The following is a 20,625-nucleotide window of genomic DNA, read 5'->3' on the forward strand; positions in this document are numbered from 1 at the left end:
CTATCATCAGACATGTACACTGCATTCCCTCATTGTAAATCCGCTCGTCGAACACCCTTCACCAGTGACGAACCACACATCCGCACCCCATCAGAGGCAGACAGAACCCCACCTAAGCTACGCTCTTCCACAGACGATCAACGCAATTGCTAGGAGCAGAATTACGGGGTCTGCACCCACCAGTGTCCAAGAGAGAAGTGAATGCTGGCGCCCCCTGCAGGCCATTCTCATTGGTCGTGACGTCATCCTATTGTCTCAGGGCTACACTGTTTTTTCCACTAATGCTCCTCTAGACAAGGTCAACCTGAAACAATAGTGTCGCGGTATGACGTCATCATGCAGGTGGGTGGCTCAAGGACGCCTACACCCTAGACAGCGACCTGTTACTTATTGAATCTCTATCCCAAGATTATTTCCTTTAAGGACAACCTCCATCGAGCGAATGTACAGCGAAAAACCTGCGAACTTCGCTCAGTGTCGGACGCCCTGCGCGAGGCGTCAAAAATGTGAGCGTCCGCCGCCGATCTGCCCATGCCAGATGTTTTCTTTTCGCAGTAGTGAATATGCTTTTCGGTACGTTACTGGGCGCATCTTTTCAGACAGATGTTGGATTTAGTTGCTAAATTTGTGACATTACATGCACTTTTTCGAGCAATTGATTTCACTAAGCTTTCACCTTATACCCTGGCAACAGTGACATCACAGCATGACTTCCCGACGCCGTCCGTTTGTTTTTCGCTCCATGGAGCTGGTGCTGGCGAACAACTGTCGGCGGAACGCGCGTGGCAGTCTGCCGCGCGAACTTCGTTGCAAAAATTCGCTCCATGGAGGTTGCCCTTTATTCTACTATAATGATTGCATAGGAACTATTGCAGAAGAGCACCATACATGAGAGGAGATTTTAGGAATTAAGCATTTCATTCCCAAAGTCTTACTAAATTAGACTTTCAAAAGAACAAAATATCCTAACACCTTCAATGCCTACATACAACGAGCTAATCGAGACATGTCCATCCCTTACGAGAGCCAGGCAGCTAACCGAATAATGTCGCTTTGTTTCTCGACTGGATAAAGCCATGCACCTGTCCCCCTTACGGTTACTCTCTGAACTAAATGAATCGAAAATTATTAAGAGTAGTACTACTCCCATTCAAGGCAGCACTATCGTCAAGGGTGTTCCTTGTCAAAAATAAAAAAAACTACATGTAGAAGGAAAACATGACAGAACAGGCCAGGGCATGGCAGCGCATGTTTGCCCGACAACAAGGGGGAAAAAAGCAAAGAGAAACACTTGAACAAAGCAAAAAACCAACATCAAACTATTTCTAAGCACACGCACTCCTCTTATTCAAAAACAGTGCTCATCATAAATCCGTCCAGGACACTACATACAATTTTTCTATTGCTACACTTTTTTCCAGTAACGGTCAATGCATTGCTACAGACTGCGTGATGTCATCACATCCTGCCTGAAAAAGACAGCGGCAAAGACAAAGACTCCTATTATTTATTGAATCGCAAGATTATTTCCTTTGTCCTACTCTTAATGATATTCATTCTTACATTAAAATTCAACAAAAACGCACACCAGTAAACTACCACTGCTCTTTTAAGATAATAAGTGACTCCACTCAACATCATCACCAGACTTATGTAATACACGACCCTTTCAATGCTCGTATACTCATTGTCTGAGGCTACACATGCGAGCAAAAAGGCGCGAAAGCCGGGGGGCAAAGTTCCATTCTGACTCGACGGAGGACTAGACAGGACGCCTTTATGGGAACATGATGGCATTCCTACCATATTAATGATTATTGCATTGCAGTTTAGAAAAACTACTACAAAACTATAATTTTAGGAGCCTATTAAAATTCTACTTTCTATGGAAACTATAATTGCCCTATTATTTGGATCGCTATTAATTTTACCCTTCGCTAATACCTTGTTGCTGTCATGTGCTTGCCGCGTATAGCGATAAGCGGTGATTCTCCGATTATTCCTGAGCGGTTCGACTTAAGCCTTTTCCCTGCTCACTTAAGGAAATTTGTGTATCCCTGTCCTGTGCTTTCTTTACGCAAGGGCTGTGATGTCACTGTTGCCAGGGTATAAGGTGAAAGCTTAGTGAAATCAATTGCTCAAAAAAGTGCATTTAATGTCACAAATTTTGCAACTAAATCCAACACCTGTCTGAAAAGATGCGCCCAGTAACGTACCGAAAAGCATATTCACTACTGCGAAAAGAAAACATCTGGCATGGGCAGATCGGCGGCGGACGCTCACATTTTTGACGCCTCGCGCAGGGCGTCCGACGCTGAGCGAAGTTCGCAGCTTTTTCGCTGTACATTCGCTCCATGGAGGTTGCCCTTAAAGGAAATAACCTTGGGATAGAGATTCAATAAGTAACAGGTCCCTGTCTAGGGTGTAGGCGTCCTTGAGCCACCCACCTGCATGATGACGTCATACCGCGACAGGTTTCAGGTTGACCTTGTCTAGAGGAGCATTAGTGAAAAAAAACAGTGTAGCCCTGAGACAATAGGATGACGTCACGACCAATGAGAATGGCCTGCAGGGGGCGCCAGCATTCACTTCTCGCTTGGACACTGGCGGGTGCAGACACCGTAATTCTGCTCCTAGCAATTGCGTTGATCGTCTGTGGAAGAGCGTAGCTTAGGTGGGGTTCTGTCTGCCTCTGATGGGGTGCGGATGTGTGGTTCGTCACTGGCGAATGGTGTTGGACGAGCGGATCTACAATGAGGGTATGCAGTGTACGTGTCTGATGATAGTGAGTGTCTTTTCACTCTGTTCAAGTGTTTTTTTTCCTCTGTTGCCCAACAGTCGTGCGATTTGTCCTGACGTGTCCTGACATGCCTCGATATGCATGCTTTCCTTTGTTGACGCTTTGTATTTTTTCTTTTTTGACAAGGAACATTCTTGTCTTGACGATGTCAATAGTGCTGCCCTGAATAGGAATAGTGCTATTCTTAATAATTTCGCGATTAGATTAGTTCAGAAATCAACCGCAAGAGGGGCAGATGCATGACTTTATAGAGGAGAAAAAGCATTACAACTCAGTTCCGTGCCTGGCTGTCGGATGGAGTAGACTCATCGTTCTGCGATCCTTGTTACCCGTACTCTGTGTTGATTTGTTGACTGCCTAGTCCTCTTATTAGCCGTTGATGGAGTTACGTGTTAGGATATTTTGTTCTTTTGCAAGTCTCATTTAGTAGGACTTGGGAATTCCTACGATCAGCTTTCATACATGGTGCTCTTCTGCAATAGCTTCCTATGCAATTGTTATAGAAGAATAAAGGAAATAATCTTGGGATAGTGATTCAATAAATAATAGGTCCCCTGTCTAGAGCGCACGCGTCCTTGAGCCACGCAGGTGCATGATGACGTCATACCGTGGCACTACTGTTTCAGGTGGACCTTGTCCAAAGGAGCATTAGTGAAAAAATAACAGGGTAGCCCTGAGACAATAGGATGACGTCACGACCAATGAGAATGGCCTGCAGGGGGCGCAGGAATGCTCTTCTCTCTTTGCCTCTCGCAGGTGGTCGCCGTAGAGGGCGCTAAGAGCGCGCGCGCATGCGTAGCGGCCACGGAGCGGCGTCCCAGTCAGTTGCTCGCTGGCTGTCGCGGAGAGCAGACGTGCGCTCGGTTGCTCCGCAGTCCCCGCGCTCGCTCAGTTTCTGGCTGGCTATCGCGGAGAGCAGACGTACGCTCGGTTGCTCCGCAGTCCCCGCGCCCGCTCACTTTCTGCCTGGCTGATGAGCAGTCGCAGGGAAAAAAGGTGAGCGATTTACCGTGCTCCTGTTAAGCCTTTTCTCGCTGTACGTGCATGTTTAGACTTGTTTAGCAGTGTCCCATACCAAGCCTGTTGACGCACGTTTACCGTCGTGTGGCTAGTGGTTCCCGCCTTGTGTTAGCCGCGTAGTGTTGTGACGCTGTGGTTAGGCGTTTTCTCTCGCATGCCTAGACTTGTTGAGCAGTGCTGCCATTTTTACGTGCCGCTAGTACTTTGTTGTTCTCTGTCTTTCTCGCATAGAGCTACGATGCTGGCGCTATCTGGTGTGATGCCTTGGAACTAGGTGGCCACCTGCCTCTGCAACCGTCGTGCCCCCCCAGTCGCCCGCACCAGCATGATTTCTTCAAGATGGCGTCGTTGATTTTCAAATAAATTGTTTCCCACTCTCTGCTTCCTTTCTATTTAGTTTTTTTTTTGACAACCTGAGTTTTACATAAAAAATCCACGACAAGTATTGCACTGAGTTAGCTTTTGTCCAATTTAAAAATTTTAAATTTAAAAAAGTGCAATACTTGTCGTGGATTTTCTGTGTAAAACTTGGGTTGAATGATTACTACAGACGACCATTGACCTATCAGGAATACCATCCACAAGCAGCACGACAGAGAACTATTCCATTTTCTTCGTTTCTTTCTATATTCGCGGTATTGTGCACCAAGAATTCCTTCCTGTTGGCCACACTGTGAACTCTGAACTACTGTGCTGCAAAACTTTGAGTCGCCTGAGGGAGGGCGTTAGGCGAAAACGTCCAGAACAGTGGCGTGAACAAAATTTGGTGCTCTAGCATGACAGTGCTTCGTCACACTCGTTTTTGAAAACATGGGAGTTCCTTGCACGTAACAGCATGCTCCACGCTTTCCACCCCCGTGTTCGCCGCACTTGGTCCCCTGCGACTTCTTCGTGTCCCCTAAGCTGAACTCGCTGCTGAATGGCAGTCGATTTGACGACGTCCAGATGATCCAGATGGAATCGCAGTATGGGTTTCAGCGCCTGGGAGAACAAGACTTCCAGGAAACGTTCCGACAATAGCGCCGCTGAGAGCGATGTGTAGGTGCCCAGGGAGACTACTTTGAAGGGGATAGGGCACAAATTTGAAAGTGCAACCAGATCATTTGCAAATGATCTGGTTGCGCTTTTATAGGGCTAGTCCGGGATCTTCTTGATCAACGCTCGTATGTGTGTGAATATACCTCACGTCCAAGTATTTCAGACGGGTGCGATGGATGCTGTCAAACGGATAACATCGATGCCAATCCCATCCGTGCCTCTTTCTCTTTTCTTCGGCACTTCTGTCTTCCATTAATCTACGCGCATTCCATGACTCCGTATGCTGAAACAACAGTCCCTTCTAGAGATTTTCTTGAGTCCCGCCTGTCATCATGGACCCTAGTACCGAGTTGAAGGCGAATTAGCTACATGCTTCACGTCATCCATCCCAAACGCCATAGACGTTTGGGCAAAGTATCACGATATTTCATCAGCAATTTTAAGAGCGAGAACTGACGCACTATGAGGTTGTCAGTTGCTGACTCTGTGGTGCTTCAACAATTACCCTGAAAGATTGTATCTTACCAGACAAAAATGACCATCAGGACGATTGACAATGTGGTAAGGCTTGCTGTCGCAATGGTATTTGCAGCCGAAAACCTTTCCTGCCCACTGCATGGAAGAGAATGAGGCATTTTAATCTAGAAGAGACACATGTGCATGTATTATAAACCATATCCGCGCCCGAGTTGATGATGTGCCAGCGTGATAGCTGCATAGCTGCACCCGAGAGACTTCAAATATTTCTGGTGTGTTGCAAGCCAAAGTCAACGTGATTAATGACAAAGAAATGGCGAATAAATTGATCCACAATCTGAAAAAAAGTGCGTTGCTAAAACATTGAGTGGCGGCAAATTTTGGACACTACGACACTGTGAATTTGGATTTGGACACTGCGAGGAAATTCAACAGTGTCACAATAAATGGTGCAAAATAGAAAGCGTAACCTGTGTGATGATGATGGTGATTCAGGTTTTTATGGCGCACGGACAACTAAGGTCATAGTGCGCCAAAGCTGTGGTGATAAGACAATGGAGATGGTCGGTGACTATGTAAAAGCAGGAAGATTAAACTAAAATCATCGTTTTACAAAGATTTAGACATAAAACATGATACATGAGGAAAGCTGGGTAAAACTATATTACATTTAAATGGCCAATATCTTTAAAATAGTTATAAACTCTCATGAAGGGTAAAAGAGGCTCATCACCCAACAACAAGGCTGGGTGAAGCGCAAACTGATGTCTGTAACTCTTTAAAGTGATAGTGACGATGAGATTCATGTACAAGACACGTGATTAGGATGTGCAGCACAGAGTGGTGCTCCTTACTTTACGTGGATTCCGGTGGTTCCTCCCGGCGCAGTAAAAAAACATGTGTGAGGTGTGTGTGACCAATGCGTAAACGACTAAAACTTATTGAATGAAGACAATTTTTAAAACTGGGTATGCTTCCCAAAATTGTGTTTTTTGACAGCCAAAACTTGTTGTTTTCTCGTGTAGCCCACTCTCGTTGCCATTTTACGTTGATTTTCCTCCTCAGGACTGATCTAAGGTCTTGAGAGGGACTCTCCAAACGGCTCACTTCAAAAGAAAGTGCAACTGCTGCATCTGCGAGTTCATTACCTGGTATCCCAACGTGACTGGGCACCCAGCAAAAAACTAAACAGAGACCTTTTTTTATTACCTTGGTCGGAAGATATTGGGCCCTTAATACAATATGATTTTTCTGTTTGCGTATCGTACAGATAGCCTTAAGAGAACTCAGTGAATCGCTTTATAGATGATCGAAGACTTGATCTGATGGCCTAAGATGAAGCCAAGCGCGAAGCCGCTTTGACTTCGTGCAAGGTTCAGTAACCATTGCACATGAAACGGATGTGTGTGTCTTTGACCCATCGGTATAAAAAGCTCTGTGATCTCCAAAGCTTTCGGTTACATAACTGAATTCTTGTTAGAGAACACATGGCGGAGTGCTATGTTTGTTATATTTAGCTAAAGAGTACACTCAGAGAAAAATCTATACCTTTAGAGGTATAGATCGCCTGCTCAATAACTTAGCCCTTCCTAGGTATTATTTTATACCCCGCTTACAGGTATAAAAAATAGTCCTCAACAAAGGGCTATATGCCATACCTTTAGGGGCACAGCTCTATACCCCTGTGAGAGTCTGCAAGAGTGCCATCATGGTATTAAATCACACCTAGCCATAGGCATTTTTAGAGTAGGAAACTAGAAAAATCACCTTTGGAGAGAAGAAAAGTTTTTGACACACGCAAACGTACTACAAACACACGGAAACGCATATGGTTGTGAAGTATAAAAGCAAAGCTCGTGCACATTACTCCCCATGTAAAAAAAAAGAAAATACATGAAAATTGAAAAGAAAATTTTCAAGGAGCAGGATCGCTCCGCGCAGTCATGAAGTGTGTATCACGGTCTATCGCGAGATAGACATTTACAGAGCAACAAATACTGATACACCGGTGTCGAGGGGGGGGGGGTGATGTAAGGGGAAAGTGCGGTCAGCCTGCTCTAAAGTGGCGGCTCGGTGCACCCAGGGGATGGAGAAGAGGGGAGGGTGAAAGAAGGAGGGGAGAGATGATGGTGGCACAGGAGAGGGAGGGGCGTGCTAACCCTCTTGCTCTGGGATTTGGGTAGTCCAAGAGGACTACCCACCACAGAAAACATGCGAACATCCCTCAGTAGTCTTCATTGGGAAGCTCCCTGTACCACGGTAACTGCCAGAATTATTGGCGAAGTTACCCCATCGACGACCACCGGTGTCGACTTGACAACCTGTGGAGCAGCTTTCGTCTGGTACGCAACCCTAAGGGTGAGGACAACTAGATTCAACATTCCAGCAATACAGATATTATACAGCCATAAACTAACCATGTGGATTCAGATAATACTGTACTGATGTCTGTGTTTCTTAATTAAATATCCGTTTAACTCAGCTGATACCGTCTCAAGAAAAAATAATAATGATGTGATACAGCACGTTGCGGAAGTAAAGGTATAAAGAAACAGAAGGTATAGCAGCCTCATCTATACCGTGAAAGGCATAGCCTGGTGATCTATATTCCTGGTAGCGGATATAAACGCGTGGTGATGAGGTATAAATATGGTACGTTAGCCCTCCTTTATACCTTTTTCATACCCTTGAGAAGGGTTGGAGGTGGAAAATTTGTACCTCTTCTATACCCTCCAAAGATATATATCTGAAGCAGAAGGTATAAAAGAGGTATAAGAGCACATTATTATACCTTATTTATACATTTTTTTCTAACAGTGTAATTGCATTCTGGAAGTACGTCCCACGGCAGAGCTCCCACACACGCTTGCAAAATTGGGGTGTGATACTCAATGAAATCATACGTTTTGATTCCCTGTAGCACACGCATACTAAAAGGCGGTATAACTGTGGGTTTGCTGAGAAAGAACTCTTTAAAACGTGTCTGACCGAGTGTATACCGAGTATGACATAGAACGAGGAATTACACTGGCTACTGAATTGATTTTCACCAGAAACAGAGTTACACTAAGGGTGGATCCCTGTGGCGCTCAATTTTCTTGAACCAAAACACGAGATAGCGTCGTTCCGAACCGTACTCAGAATGTCCTGTTTTGTAGGAGGATCATGACGCACCTGAATATGCGCCCCCTGATCCCAAAGGAGTACAGATCTTGTAGGATACCATATCGCCAAGCGGTATCATATGCCTTCTCAAGATCAAAGAAAACAGAGAGGCAGCGTTGCCTTCGAACGAAAGCTTCACGTATCATTGTTCTACTCGATCGAGGTGGTCCGTTGTCGAACGTCCGGCACGGAAACCACACTGAAGTTCAGAAATACATTTGTTTTCCTCTAGTAAATAGACGAGCCGACCATTGACCATACGCTCAAACGTTTTGCCGATGCAACTCGTGAGAGCGATAGGTCGATAGCTAGTTGGATTTGAAGGATTTTTTCCAGGTTTTAACAGTGGAACAACGGTAGCAGTTTTCCATCAGGATGGTAATGTACAATCAGCCCAGATGCGGTTGAAGAAACGAAGCAAGCATTCTTTCGATGTTTCAGACAAGTGCTGAAGCATGGAATATGTAACTTGATCTGGACCAGGTGAGATAACCTTTGCTGAGGATAAGGACCTCTGAAGCTCTATCATGGTAAACGGCTGATTATATGCATGGTCGTCACCGCCATTCATTCGAATTGTCTGCTTTTCTGCAGTGGCTTTGATCTTAAGGAAGCTTTTTCTATAATGAGAGGAGTCAGAAATGCTTTGGAAATGCTCCCCTAGTGCATTAGCCTGTTCTTCTAGACTTTCACATACCTGACCGTTGACTTCTAAAAGAGGGACGGAATGACTGATGTGTTCTCTTCCGATTTTGCGAAGTCTGCCCCATACCACTTTGAATGGAGTCCACCTGGCCTTTGCTCCCGCCTTTTTAAAAAGTAGAAGATTCTGTGATGTGGGGTACCTCCGAAATGTGCCCCACGCTCGATTTTGAAGTTTGCGAGTTTCCTCGCATTCACTATTCCATCAGGGTTTAGGTCGCTTTGGGAGACGACCAGAAGTCTGGGGAATGAATTGTGTTGCTGCATCAAGGATGATGTTGCTAATAAGATTGCTGGCTTCCTCGGTCGTCACCCTATCAAAGGAATCAGAGAGAGGTCACATTTTTCAGAAAACTGATTCCAGTCGACTAGTTCGAATTTCCATCTGGGAGGGCGTGTCGTCAGAGTGTCGACTAGAGTAAGGTATTTTCACACCACCGGGAAGTGGTCACTCCCAAGTGAGTTTTGTGCTACAGTCCATTCTATCTCTTGAAACAAGGATGGACTGCAAAAGGACAGGTCTAAGGATGAGAGAGACTGACTTGAAGAATGTATGTATGTAGGTGCCCCTATGTTTAAAAGACAGATGGATGTTGATAATAAAAATTTCTCTAACATTTCCCCTCGCGTGTCAGTTCTTATACTGCCCCAAAGTGGATTGTGAGCATTAAAGTCACCTAGAAGTATAAAACGACTTGGAAGTTGGCTGCATAAATCTTCTTCTTCCTGCGTAATAGTGTCTGATGGTGGCAAATAGACTGAGCAGATGGTGACAATTCTGCCTAAACACACTTGCACAGCTACAGCTTCCAAGTTTGTAACTAGGTGAATTGTTTTTTGTTGGTAGAGATCGTCGTGTGATGATCGCTACACCACCAGATGCTCGGATGGCATCACTTCGATCTCTTCGAAATATATTGTGTCCACGCAATGGATTTTGTGTTTGTGTGTTCAAATATGTTTCTTAAAGACAAAAACATGCAGCTTTATACTTCTCGAAGAGATCGTTGACGTAATCTAAGTTAGAAAGTAACCCACGACAATTCCATTGGAGGATCGTGTGCTGCATAATAGTTGCAGTAATAAGAAGAAGAAGTACGTGTGTCAGAAACTTTTGCCGACTATGAAGAACTTTCATTATCTATCTTTTGTTGAGGGTGTGACCCGCGGCCTTCTGGGTTTCTTCCGCGCAGCCGCAAGCTCCTTGTCAGATATGTCAGGGAGTGACCCACTCCCCGACAGACTAGCTCTATTCTTTTTGAGGATTTGGGAGCGCGTGCTCGCAAAGGAGCGCTCAGAGCTCGTCTCGTCCTCGCAATCCATGGATGTCACCTCCGTGGACTGTGAGGACAGAAGTGACGTCGGTGTTAGTGACGCCACTGGAGTTTCGGGGACTGGAAGTGGATGTGCACCTCCTTGGACTTCACTTGTGGTTCTCTCTGTGAGTATTGACTGCTCGGTCTGCGTGTACTGTGTTACTAGTTTTACTTTCTGTTTTACGGCTGTGGCAAACGATTTTTTGAAAAAGATGGGAGCTACTTTTTTCTGGTCACTGGGTAACTGATGTTCTGTGTAACCTTAACGTGCAGGGCTTCTTTTCCGTATTTCCACTTTGTACAGGACCTCGAGTAGGGTGAGAGGCTGGAAGAACAGTTGAGGTAGCAGTCTGGCCCTTTACATTATTTCGTCTGATGGTCAGATTTTCCACACCGTGCACAACAGGCAGAGCCTCGGCACCCGTCTGCGGCATGTCCAAACCTGTTGCCCCGAAACAGCGCAACGGGTTCGGTATGTAGGGACCAACATCTGCTGACAGGTAGCCTACTTTTAGTTTTGCTGGAAGTCTGGGCCTGTCAAAAGTCAGCACTTTGTTTCGAGTAGTGATATACTCCCGATTTTTACGTATTTTTATTTTATGTACATCAACGACATCCTGGTTCCTGAGCTCTATCAAGATTTCTTCAAGTGGCACGTCAACCAGCTCAGAAGCTGAGATGACGCCCCTGCAAGTGTTCAGTGTTTTGTGCATTGAAGCTGCTATCTTTACTCCCATCATTTCGTGAACATTCAATATATGGTTGCAGTCTTTCTCATTCGTGCATTGTATCAGCAAGTCACCATATCTTACGTGCGTTATTTCAGTGATATTTTTAGACAGGGATGCCACCGCCTTTTCAATAAGAAATGGTGACATCTTTCCCATTGGTACGTTTTTCTCTTTTTCAGAGTCTGCGCTAGACAGTGCTATGTACTTCGCAATAAACTTTGTAAGAAAAGGGAAGATGAAGATTCGTCCCTTGACGCTCGTGACATGTGCGCTTCACCCGCAGTTGTTCCAGCCATCATCATCCGCACAGTTGTTCTTAGTCATCCGCCATTAAAGGTTACCTAAAGCTTGGTTCCTGCTCCTTTCCAACAAACTTGTTTAGATGTAGTTTGTAAAGCTTCGGTCCGTGGTCGCTTCGCGGCCACGATCTCAAGAGAAGAAAATTTACCCATACAGGGTTGTTCAAACGAGTATTCCAAAGAGTCGCCCGTACTTCATACTCATACATACGGGAAGGTCCCGGAGTTTTGAGAACCCGTTCGCCGGAGCTTGACCAAGGCCCCGACCGCCACCGTTCAAGGTTTCTATCCCTTCACCTTTCATCCCCTCGGAACGGTAGGTAACACCTTCGGACTGGGGGCTGGGGTCCGTCGTGCGCCACTCACCAAATATCAGCGTACGCCGATGCCCCCTGCGGGAATAACCTATGTGACACTTTTCTCTAGTGGACAACTTGGAGATTACTTGCAAGGCGCGCCTAATACTCCAGTCAGACGGAAGAATTTAGTGTCACTTTCAGCGAATGACACTTGCACTTAGTGTCATTCCTATGCTGTCACACGACATCTTTAAGTGACACTCGGCAGAAAGTACACTAACGATTTAGTGAGTTCCCCAAACTCACTTCACTTGTCTTGGGCAGACAAAGTGTGTAGCCTTGACGGCAGGCTTTGTGGCACAGGTAAAAATATTGAGAAAATGCGAAGCGTCGCGACACCACAATATTTTTAAACAAGTATTTTCAACAGCATGTTTATTACATTTAAGTACAGTGTGAGATGGTACCAAAAAAACATGTCATTACTCTAGTTAACAGCCTGTGACAACTTCGTGGTCTCAGCAATCCAGCGGCGACCATTTTTGTTGCTGCACATGTTTGAGGCCAATTTGTTTAATGTTTGAGGACAATTAACAGGAAGTGTTTCTAAATCAAATAAAAAAAATTGAGGAAGGTATTGTGGCGCACGCCTGGAAATTTCGCCGGCGTTTATTCTTATCTATCGTAATTGCCATCACTGCATAAGTGACACTTACTTAAGCCGCGTGTAGCAAGCACGTAGTGAAAGTGCATTCGCTGGTTGGAGTGCACTACACGAAAATGACACTAAATCATCCCGTGTGACAGGGGTATGTATTATTTAAAAAAAAAGCTCATACAGTCGAACAATAAAAAGTAGGTCTCTAGGATTTCGAGTGGTAACCCTGCACAAAAAGCGACAGACGCGTTCACAGATAGTATCAAACTTGTCATACACTATAGCAAAATTACTTCCGCTGTGCTCATCGACCTATGCAAGGCATTTGAATCTATTAATCATTACATCTTAATACCCCAATTAAGTCACCGGAACCAGCTCCCGTGGCATAGTGGTTAGGATGATCGCTTTCGACGCAAAAGACTGGGAGGAGACAGGGGTTTTAATCCTGTCACCGGCTGTGCTGTCTGAGGTTTTCCCAGGGTTTTCCGAAGACTTTCCAGACGAATGTTGGCACACTTCCCCCTGAAGTCGGCCCAGGACGCATACTAACCCCCCCCCTGTCCCCCATTCCTTCCTGCTGTCCTCTCTCCATCTGTCCGCTCATAGCCACAGTTGCTTCGCGGCGCTAACACGGAATTAAAAGAACAAAAATCACCGGAATGCACCTTTCAGGTACCCCGTCCTGTTTATCTGCATGGCCCCCTTCTATCACCCACAAACAAGATAACTGTTGTGTTTTTAGGCAATAAATGTAGTTGCATAACGGGCTATGCTGACTGCAACGTCTCATCTTTATACCTCATGAAACCACGCTAGCACCGTACCAACGGCCACAACATAAGGGTATTTGGATTACACGCACCGTCGTCATTCCTACCTGGTGAACCTGAAGTGCATGAGAACAATAGCGAGGAATTTCCCTCAACTACTTGGACGCTGTTGTGTCGATGCAAGGACGAAAAGAACAAGGGACACGTACATATAAAGAAGTACCTCGCAAAGGAAAGTAAGTAGCAGACCGGAACATTCGGGGCATTCTGTTTCGGGCATTAGTCCAGGACACTGGTTTCTCATGCTAATAAAGTCAGAAAAGTTTGGCGCGGTCTGCTAAGATCAACCTGTATCCCGCACCTGTATTTCTGCCTTCCTCTGGCAAACCGGCCATTCCCTGGGAGGAGTGTATACAACTCTTCACGACCTACATGGAAGCTGAGGTGGAACGGGATATGCACCTATACGTAAAAAGTTTTATTTTGCTAAACTGTCAGGAAACTGTGGAGGGACAACGGGTATTCTGGACTTCACCTGCTACGACAGTGTCCTCGACCGTCGATGATTCGGATGACGTGTATGCTGCAGCGGTGCAGAGCCTACAGCGTTTCTACTTGCCAGTCTTAAATACGTGGGGGTTCAAGTCAAACCGGGACGTTCTGTCTCCTGAGTGTACAAATGGCTCGCGCTACTTCTTCGTCATTTTCACACGCGACAGGCCAGGTGGTGGCCCAAAGTTTGTGCAAAACAGAAGACACGTGCTGGACAAGATGGCCGACAACGAGGTGAGCGCGCATATCGAACAGCGAATTGGGCGTATCCCATTTGAAACTCTTAAAAATAACCTTTCAAAAATAAACGCTCAAATATCCCAGTGTAACTAAAAATGCTAAGGAATCCCCGGTTAAGAATATGTCGTTAAAAATAAACCGTTTAAGAATGGGTGTATCCCGTTTGAAACCATTAAAAATAGCCTTTCACAACTAAACACGTAAGCAGCCACTGTTAGAAATAAACCTCCCACAATATACGCTTAAAAATCAACGCACAAAAATAATCGCTGAAATATCCCCGTGTAAATAAAAACGCTAAGGAATCCACGGTTAAGAAGAACAGTCCCAGTCCCATGGCCCAGAAGAAGAACAGTCTCTGTTCGAAATATCGGCGGCTTCTGTCCTGAGGCAACTCCCTTCCTACATCTCTACCGGTTCGCTGGATTTCTACCCATCCACGGTTAAGAATGTATCTTTAAAAATAAATCGTTTCAGAACCCCCCCGTCTGCCCTACGGTTAATACCATCACGTGGTATGGCCGGGGGGTTCCCGAAATCCACCATTAAGAATAAACCGCTTAAGAATAAAACATTCAAGAATAAACCTCTTAAAAAATACAGGGCTAAAAATATATCTCCTAAAATAAACCGCTTATTATCCCCACTTAGAGATCACCGTTTAATAATCCACCATTAAAAATAAACTGTTTCAAAATCCCCTTACCATCTAGCACGGAGGCGGATTGATTGCAATTTGCGCCGGGTTAGATAAGGTTATGTTAGGTTAGTTTGGGATAGTTTAGGCGGGTGTATCCCGTTTGAAACTCTTAAAAATAACCTTTCAAAAACAAACGCGTAAGTAGTCACTGCTAATAATAAATCTTCCAGAATATATGCTTAAAGATCAACGCACACAAATAATCGCTCAAATATCCCCGTGTAAATAAAAACGCTAACGAATCCCCGGTTAAGAATATGTCGTTAAAAACAAATCGTTTCAGAATCCCCCAAAAATCAACCATACGGTTGCTACTGTTACGTGGTATTAAAACAGACAATCCGCTTCGGCAAATAATCGCAAAGTCGGCGAATTTAATTGCACTCCTGCCATGAGTATACTTCGTACATCGGACTTCCATCCTTTGTACGCATAGCAAGCGTACTTCATTTGAACGTCAGTGTAGAGCGAACTCAGAGCACACGGACGGAAGAATGAGCGCTCAACACTACCACAGTTTCCTTCGATGCTTTGTCTAGCGAAATAACTCGGGACATGCATATAATGCATAGTGTGAAGAAGACCCCGATCACGCTCAGCCCCATCGCTCCCACCATCGCGCCGAGCCGCGCGCAATTAATTCTCGTTTCGGAACTTCTTTTCCGAAACGGTTTTGCAGAACTGTTTTTCAACGTTTTTTTTTTGTCCTTTCTCCACTAGAAAGAAAAAAATAGCAACAACACACACACACAACAAAAATGGCACCCATGACACACCACTAGGTAGAGGGTGAGTGCTAACAAGAGCAAAATCCACCAATATAAGCTATGTCTTACCGCTATCATCTGTGTAGAGATACAAATCTATCACTCCGCTGTCGTGTTGGACAACAGGACATTTTTTGACAGTTTATTTTTAATGATATATTTTTAAACAGTTTATTTGTGACGATATATTTTGCAACGATATATTTTCATGGTAGATTCTTGAGTGATTGTTTTTCGGGCGGGGATTTTTGCGCAGTTGATTCCTTATCGGGGAATTTTACGCAGTTTATTGTAAATAATATATTTTGGAAGAGTTTTTCCTACCGGATTTATTCTGAAAGATTTCGTTAGTGTAACCCCCCTTTTAGGCTAGTTTGGTCCTGTGAGGTTAGTTTAGTAGCCCCTTGCTTGCAGTTCAACTTGATTTGGGCCATACAACATGACTCTAGCTACTGTAGGGTGGATTTGGGGGATTCTGAAACGATTTATTTTTAACGATATATCCTTAACCGTTGATTCCTTAGCGTTTTTATTTAAACGGGGATATTTCTACGATTATTTTTGTGCGTTGATTTTTAAGAGTATATTCTGGGAGATATAATTTTAACAGGTACTCAGGCGTTTATTTTTGAAAGATTATTTTTAATGGTTTCAAACGGGATACACCCCTGCCCAAAAAACAATCGCTCAAGAATCCACCATGAATAATATATCGTTGGAAAATATATCGTTAAAATAAACTGTTTAAAAATATATCGCTAAAAATAAACTGTTTCAAAATATATCCTGTAGTCCCAAACGACAGCGGAGTGATACATATGTAGTAGTTGGGTAGTTTCATTTTAAATCGAACAACCTGTGAAAGTCGTATTTTTTAATTCGCCCAGAAAAAATATATCTTAGAGGACAGCTCAAACGACCCAAATCGCGCCACGTGCGACGCTCGTGCGTGTAGCAGTTTCCGCGTAGGAGAGGGGGAAAGTCTGAGGCTGCTTGAGCACGCTTTCTTCTGGACCGACTTTGACGGGATCTAGCACCGCTAATTTTATGTCTAGGAACTGGAGGTTTTTTGTGATTATAGGCTGCACCATAGACACTGTCGACAGTCACCCACAGAACTCTGAGAGCCACAGATTTTCTGTTAAAAAATGCCAAACTTGGCGTAAACGTTCAAAAAGGCCAAACTTTGTTACCAATTTGCTTCATGACGGAACCTCTGAGAACATCGAGCTTAGTGCCATTCGATAGGACATTGAAAGAGCTTTCGTGTTGTGTAGAGTTGGATTGGATTGGATTGGAAAAGAAAGAGTTCATTTTTCTCACCCCAGTTATTTCTGTGTTATTAGCTTGAGAATCACACATAGTAGGCGAAAATTGCCGATGTTGCATCTCAGTTTTCTCAAAAATGTCATCTTCGATTTCCTTGATTATTTTTCAAAAGGTGGCGTCATGTCTCTACTTTAGACGTCAAGTGAGACAATATTTTATTTTTGCCTGAGAGACGCGCAGCGATTTTTTTTTTTGGCAGGCAGGGTGCACGAGGCTGCGGCCTTGCGCGCCCCACCCACGAGCACGCGACTTTCAACCTCTTCTTTGCTACAGGTGTCCCGCTGACGGAGAAATCAATGACCACACTGCGTGAGCTTGTTGTAGTGTCCCCAGAGCATCACTTCACGTTTACCCAATGACCTCCCAGTTCCGTGAGGCTCATTCAAACCGTGGGAGAGTACATGACTTGCCTGTGCACCCTTGACGAGAAGCCCCAGTTCGACGAACATACCGACAAAGCAGTGAGAAGAAACGAAGCGCTTCGTAGAGATCTTTATCCACTGGTAACATCTTAGCTTTTGTTTCAGGTTGCCACCAGTCCCCCAGGAAGTGTGAAAGTCACATCCTCTTCATTGGTAAAAGAACGAAGAACGGAGTTTCGAACAACGTAAAATGTGTCCATTGCGAGATCCCTGCAGGTGGTGGCTGCCACCATTGGATTAACATCATCCGATAGCTTTACACATGTCCTTTCACATGATATAAAGTGAATTGGTTCAAGCGCATGGATGCCAGAAGGACTACTGAAGACCACACCAAGGGTATAAGGTACCTACGGCTACCGGAAACGAGGGATTTTAGTTGTGCGTTGTTCTGTCGGAAATTTTGATTCCCACGGTGACACTGACACATCTCGGTGAGGGCGAACGTGTTACACTTGAGAGCAGCAACTGTCATCACAGCGGTCTTACGGGTTTTGTACCACTCGTCGTGGTTCCGAGATAACGCTACGGAGCATATAACTAATTAAAGAGAGCATGCACACCTTCTGAACTATCACTTATTGCGCCCACGTTAAGAGGCGACTACAACCACGCGACCACAAATTTGTATTCTCAGGTGTTGTAACTTTCTGTCCCCTGTGGCCGTAGTTCTGCCTTCTTAATATTAACTCGCACGACAGCCTCATAGCGTGCGTATGTGCATTGCTTCAAGCACATGTGCGGGAGAATAGTGAATATGCGCACGTGCGTATACGCACACGTTGTGCGTGCGACTCAATTGAAAGTGCGTAATAGCAAGTTCAAGTCGCCCACGAAAGTATTGTCCTGCGTCTCGAAAGGAAAAAATAAACATACGTGCCATAAGTGCAAAATAAGTACATAATGCAACATCAGGGCATTAAATTACAAAGCAAAGACTACGAAGCAAAACGCGCTCGTAAACATATGAAGAGCGCCTTTGTGTGGAAAAATCGCTCCGCGGAAAGGTAGCCCTACGTCTCAATCAAAAATAGAAGAGGTACTTTACCAGCAGCGCAAAGTATCGGCATAATTCTGCCCCTGTGGAATAAATCGTGAAAAATATTCCGGCTTTTTAGAAATAATTAAGATCGAACATGCAGAATTTTCGCGTACCACTCGTGCTTTTGCGATACTAGGCGGACAAAGAATCCGCTTGAACCCAGTCACTTTATATCATGTGAAAGGTCATGTCTAAAGCTATCGGTTGATGCTAATCCAGTGGTGGCAGCCACCACCTGCAGGGGTCTCGCAATGGGCACATTTTACGTTTTTCGAAACTTTCGGTTTTCGTTCTTTTACCACTGAAAAGGATGTGCCTTTCACAGTGCCTGAGGGACTGCCGGCAACCTGAAACAAAAGCTAAGATGTTACCAGTGGATAAACATCTCTACGAAGCGCTTCGTTTCTTCTCACTGCTTTGACGGTTCGTCGAACTGGGGCTTCTCGTCAAGGGCGCACAGGCAAATCATGGACTCTCCCACGGTTTGAATGAGCCTGACGGAACTGAGAGACCATTGGGTAAACGTAAAGTGATGCTCCGGGGACACTACAACAAGCTCACGCAGTGTGGTCATTGATTTCTCCGTCAACGGGACACATGTAGCAAAGAAGAGGTTGAAGGTCGCGTGCCCGTGGGTGGGGCGCGCAAGGCCGCAGCCTCGTGCACTCTGCCAGACAAAAAAAATCGTCGCGCGTCTCTCAGGCAAAAATAAAAGATTGTCTCACTTGACGTCTAACGTAGAGACATGACGCCACCTTTTGAAAAATAATCAAGGAAATCGAAGATGGCATTTTTGAGAAAATTGAGATGCAACATTGGCAATTTTCGCCTACCATGTGTGATTCTCAAGTTAATAACACAGAAACAACTGGGTTGAGAAAAATGAATTCTATACAGCACGAAAGCTCTTTCAACGTCCTATCGAATGGCACTAAGCTCGATGTTCTCAGACGTTCCGTCATGAAGAAAATTGGTAACAAAGTTTGGCCTTTTTGAACGTTTACGCCAAGTTTGGCATTTTTTAACAGAAAATATGTGGCTCTCAGAATTCTGTGGGTGGTTGTCGACAGTGTCTATGGTGCAGCCTATAATCCCAAAAATCCTCCAGTTCCTAGACATAAAGTTAGCGGTGCTCGATCCCGTAAAAGTCGGTCCAGAAGAAAGCGCGTCCAAGCAGCCTCCGACTTTCCCCCTCACCTACGCGGAAACTACTCCACGCACGAGCGTCGCACGTGGCGCGATTTGCGTCGTTTGAACTGTCCTCTAACATATATTTTTTTCTGGGCGAATTAAAAAATACGACTTTCACACGTTGTTCGATTTAAAATGAAACTACCCAGTTGGTAGATTGGCTCTGCAGCCAGGAAATGACGTCATCAAGGACGTATGACGGCACTCAAATCCGCAGCCGCTCCGCCCAGTGTCAGTGAGGTCAGCATCAGTGAGGTCAATGGATAAGATAGTTAATCAGTGATACGGTATCAGAGCTTATCAGTGATATTGTATCATAGCTAATCCTAGTGATATGATATCATTGATAAGATTATTAAGTAACAATAATGACGGCATGGTAGGAATCGAACTCATGTCTTTTTGGTTGCCAGCCGAGCATTTTGAACCACTGGGCATGGGCTGAACAAGTTTATGTAGGTCGCTAATCAGAACAGAATTGTGCGGGGAGACGTCCTTTGATATCTTTTACGCCAGATGGCGTCACGGAGTTGTTAGAGTTCTCTTCAAGAGGGGTGTATCCCGTTTGAATCCAATAAAAATAACGTTTCACAAATAAACGCCTAAGCAGCCACTGTTAGAAATAAATCTCCCACAATATACGCTTAAAAATCAACGCACAAAAATAATAGCTGAAATATCCCTGCGTAAATAAAAACGGTTAAGAATATATCGTTAAAAATATATCGTTTGAGAATCCCCCCACGTCTTCCCTATGGTTGCTACAATCATGGAGGGGTTACACCAATAAATCTTTAAGAATAAGTCCTATAAGAAAAACTCTTCCAAAATATATTATTTACAATAAACCGCGTAAAATTCCCCGATAAGGAATCAACCGCGCAAAAATCTCCGCCCAAAAACAATCGCTCAAGAACCCACCATGAAAATATATCGTTGCAAAATATATCGTCGCAAATAAACTGTTTAAAAATATATCATTAAATATAAACTTTTTAAAAATGTGTCGTTAAAAATAAACTGTCAAAAAATGTCCTGTTGTCCAACACGACAGCGGAGTGATAGATGTGTATCTCTACGCTGATGATAGCGGTAAGACATAGC

The 20,625-nt window shown here is 44.5% G+C and overlaps 1 protein-coding gene across 1 annotated transcript in view; it reads right to left on the reverse strand.

Annotated features, from left to right (window-relative positions):
* Positions 1 to 20,625, reverse strand: part of LOC135371193 (uncharacterized) — a 74,562-nt gene that overhangs the window by 5,378 nt on the left and 48,559 nt on the right. The window contains exon 5 of the mRNA XM_064605254.1: positions 5,384 to 5,470. Coding sequence (XP_064461324.1) covers positions 5,384 to 5,470 — 87 coding nt within the window. The remainder of the gene's footprint in view (positions 1 to 5,383; positions 5,471 to 20,625) is intronic.

The sequence above is a fragment of the Ornithodoros turicata genome, chromosome 1 (genome assembly GCF_037126465.1).
Source record: "Ornithodoros turicata isolate Travis chromosome 1, ASM3712646v1, whole genome shotgun sequence".
In the NCBI taxonomy this organism is placed as follows: Eukaryota; Metazoa; Arthropoda; class Arachnida; order Ixodida; family Argasidae; genus Ornithodoros; species Ornithodoros turicata.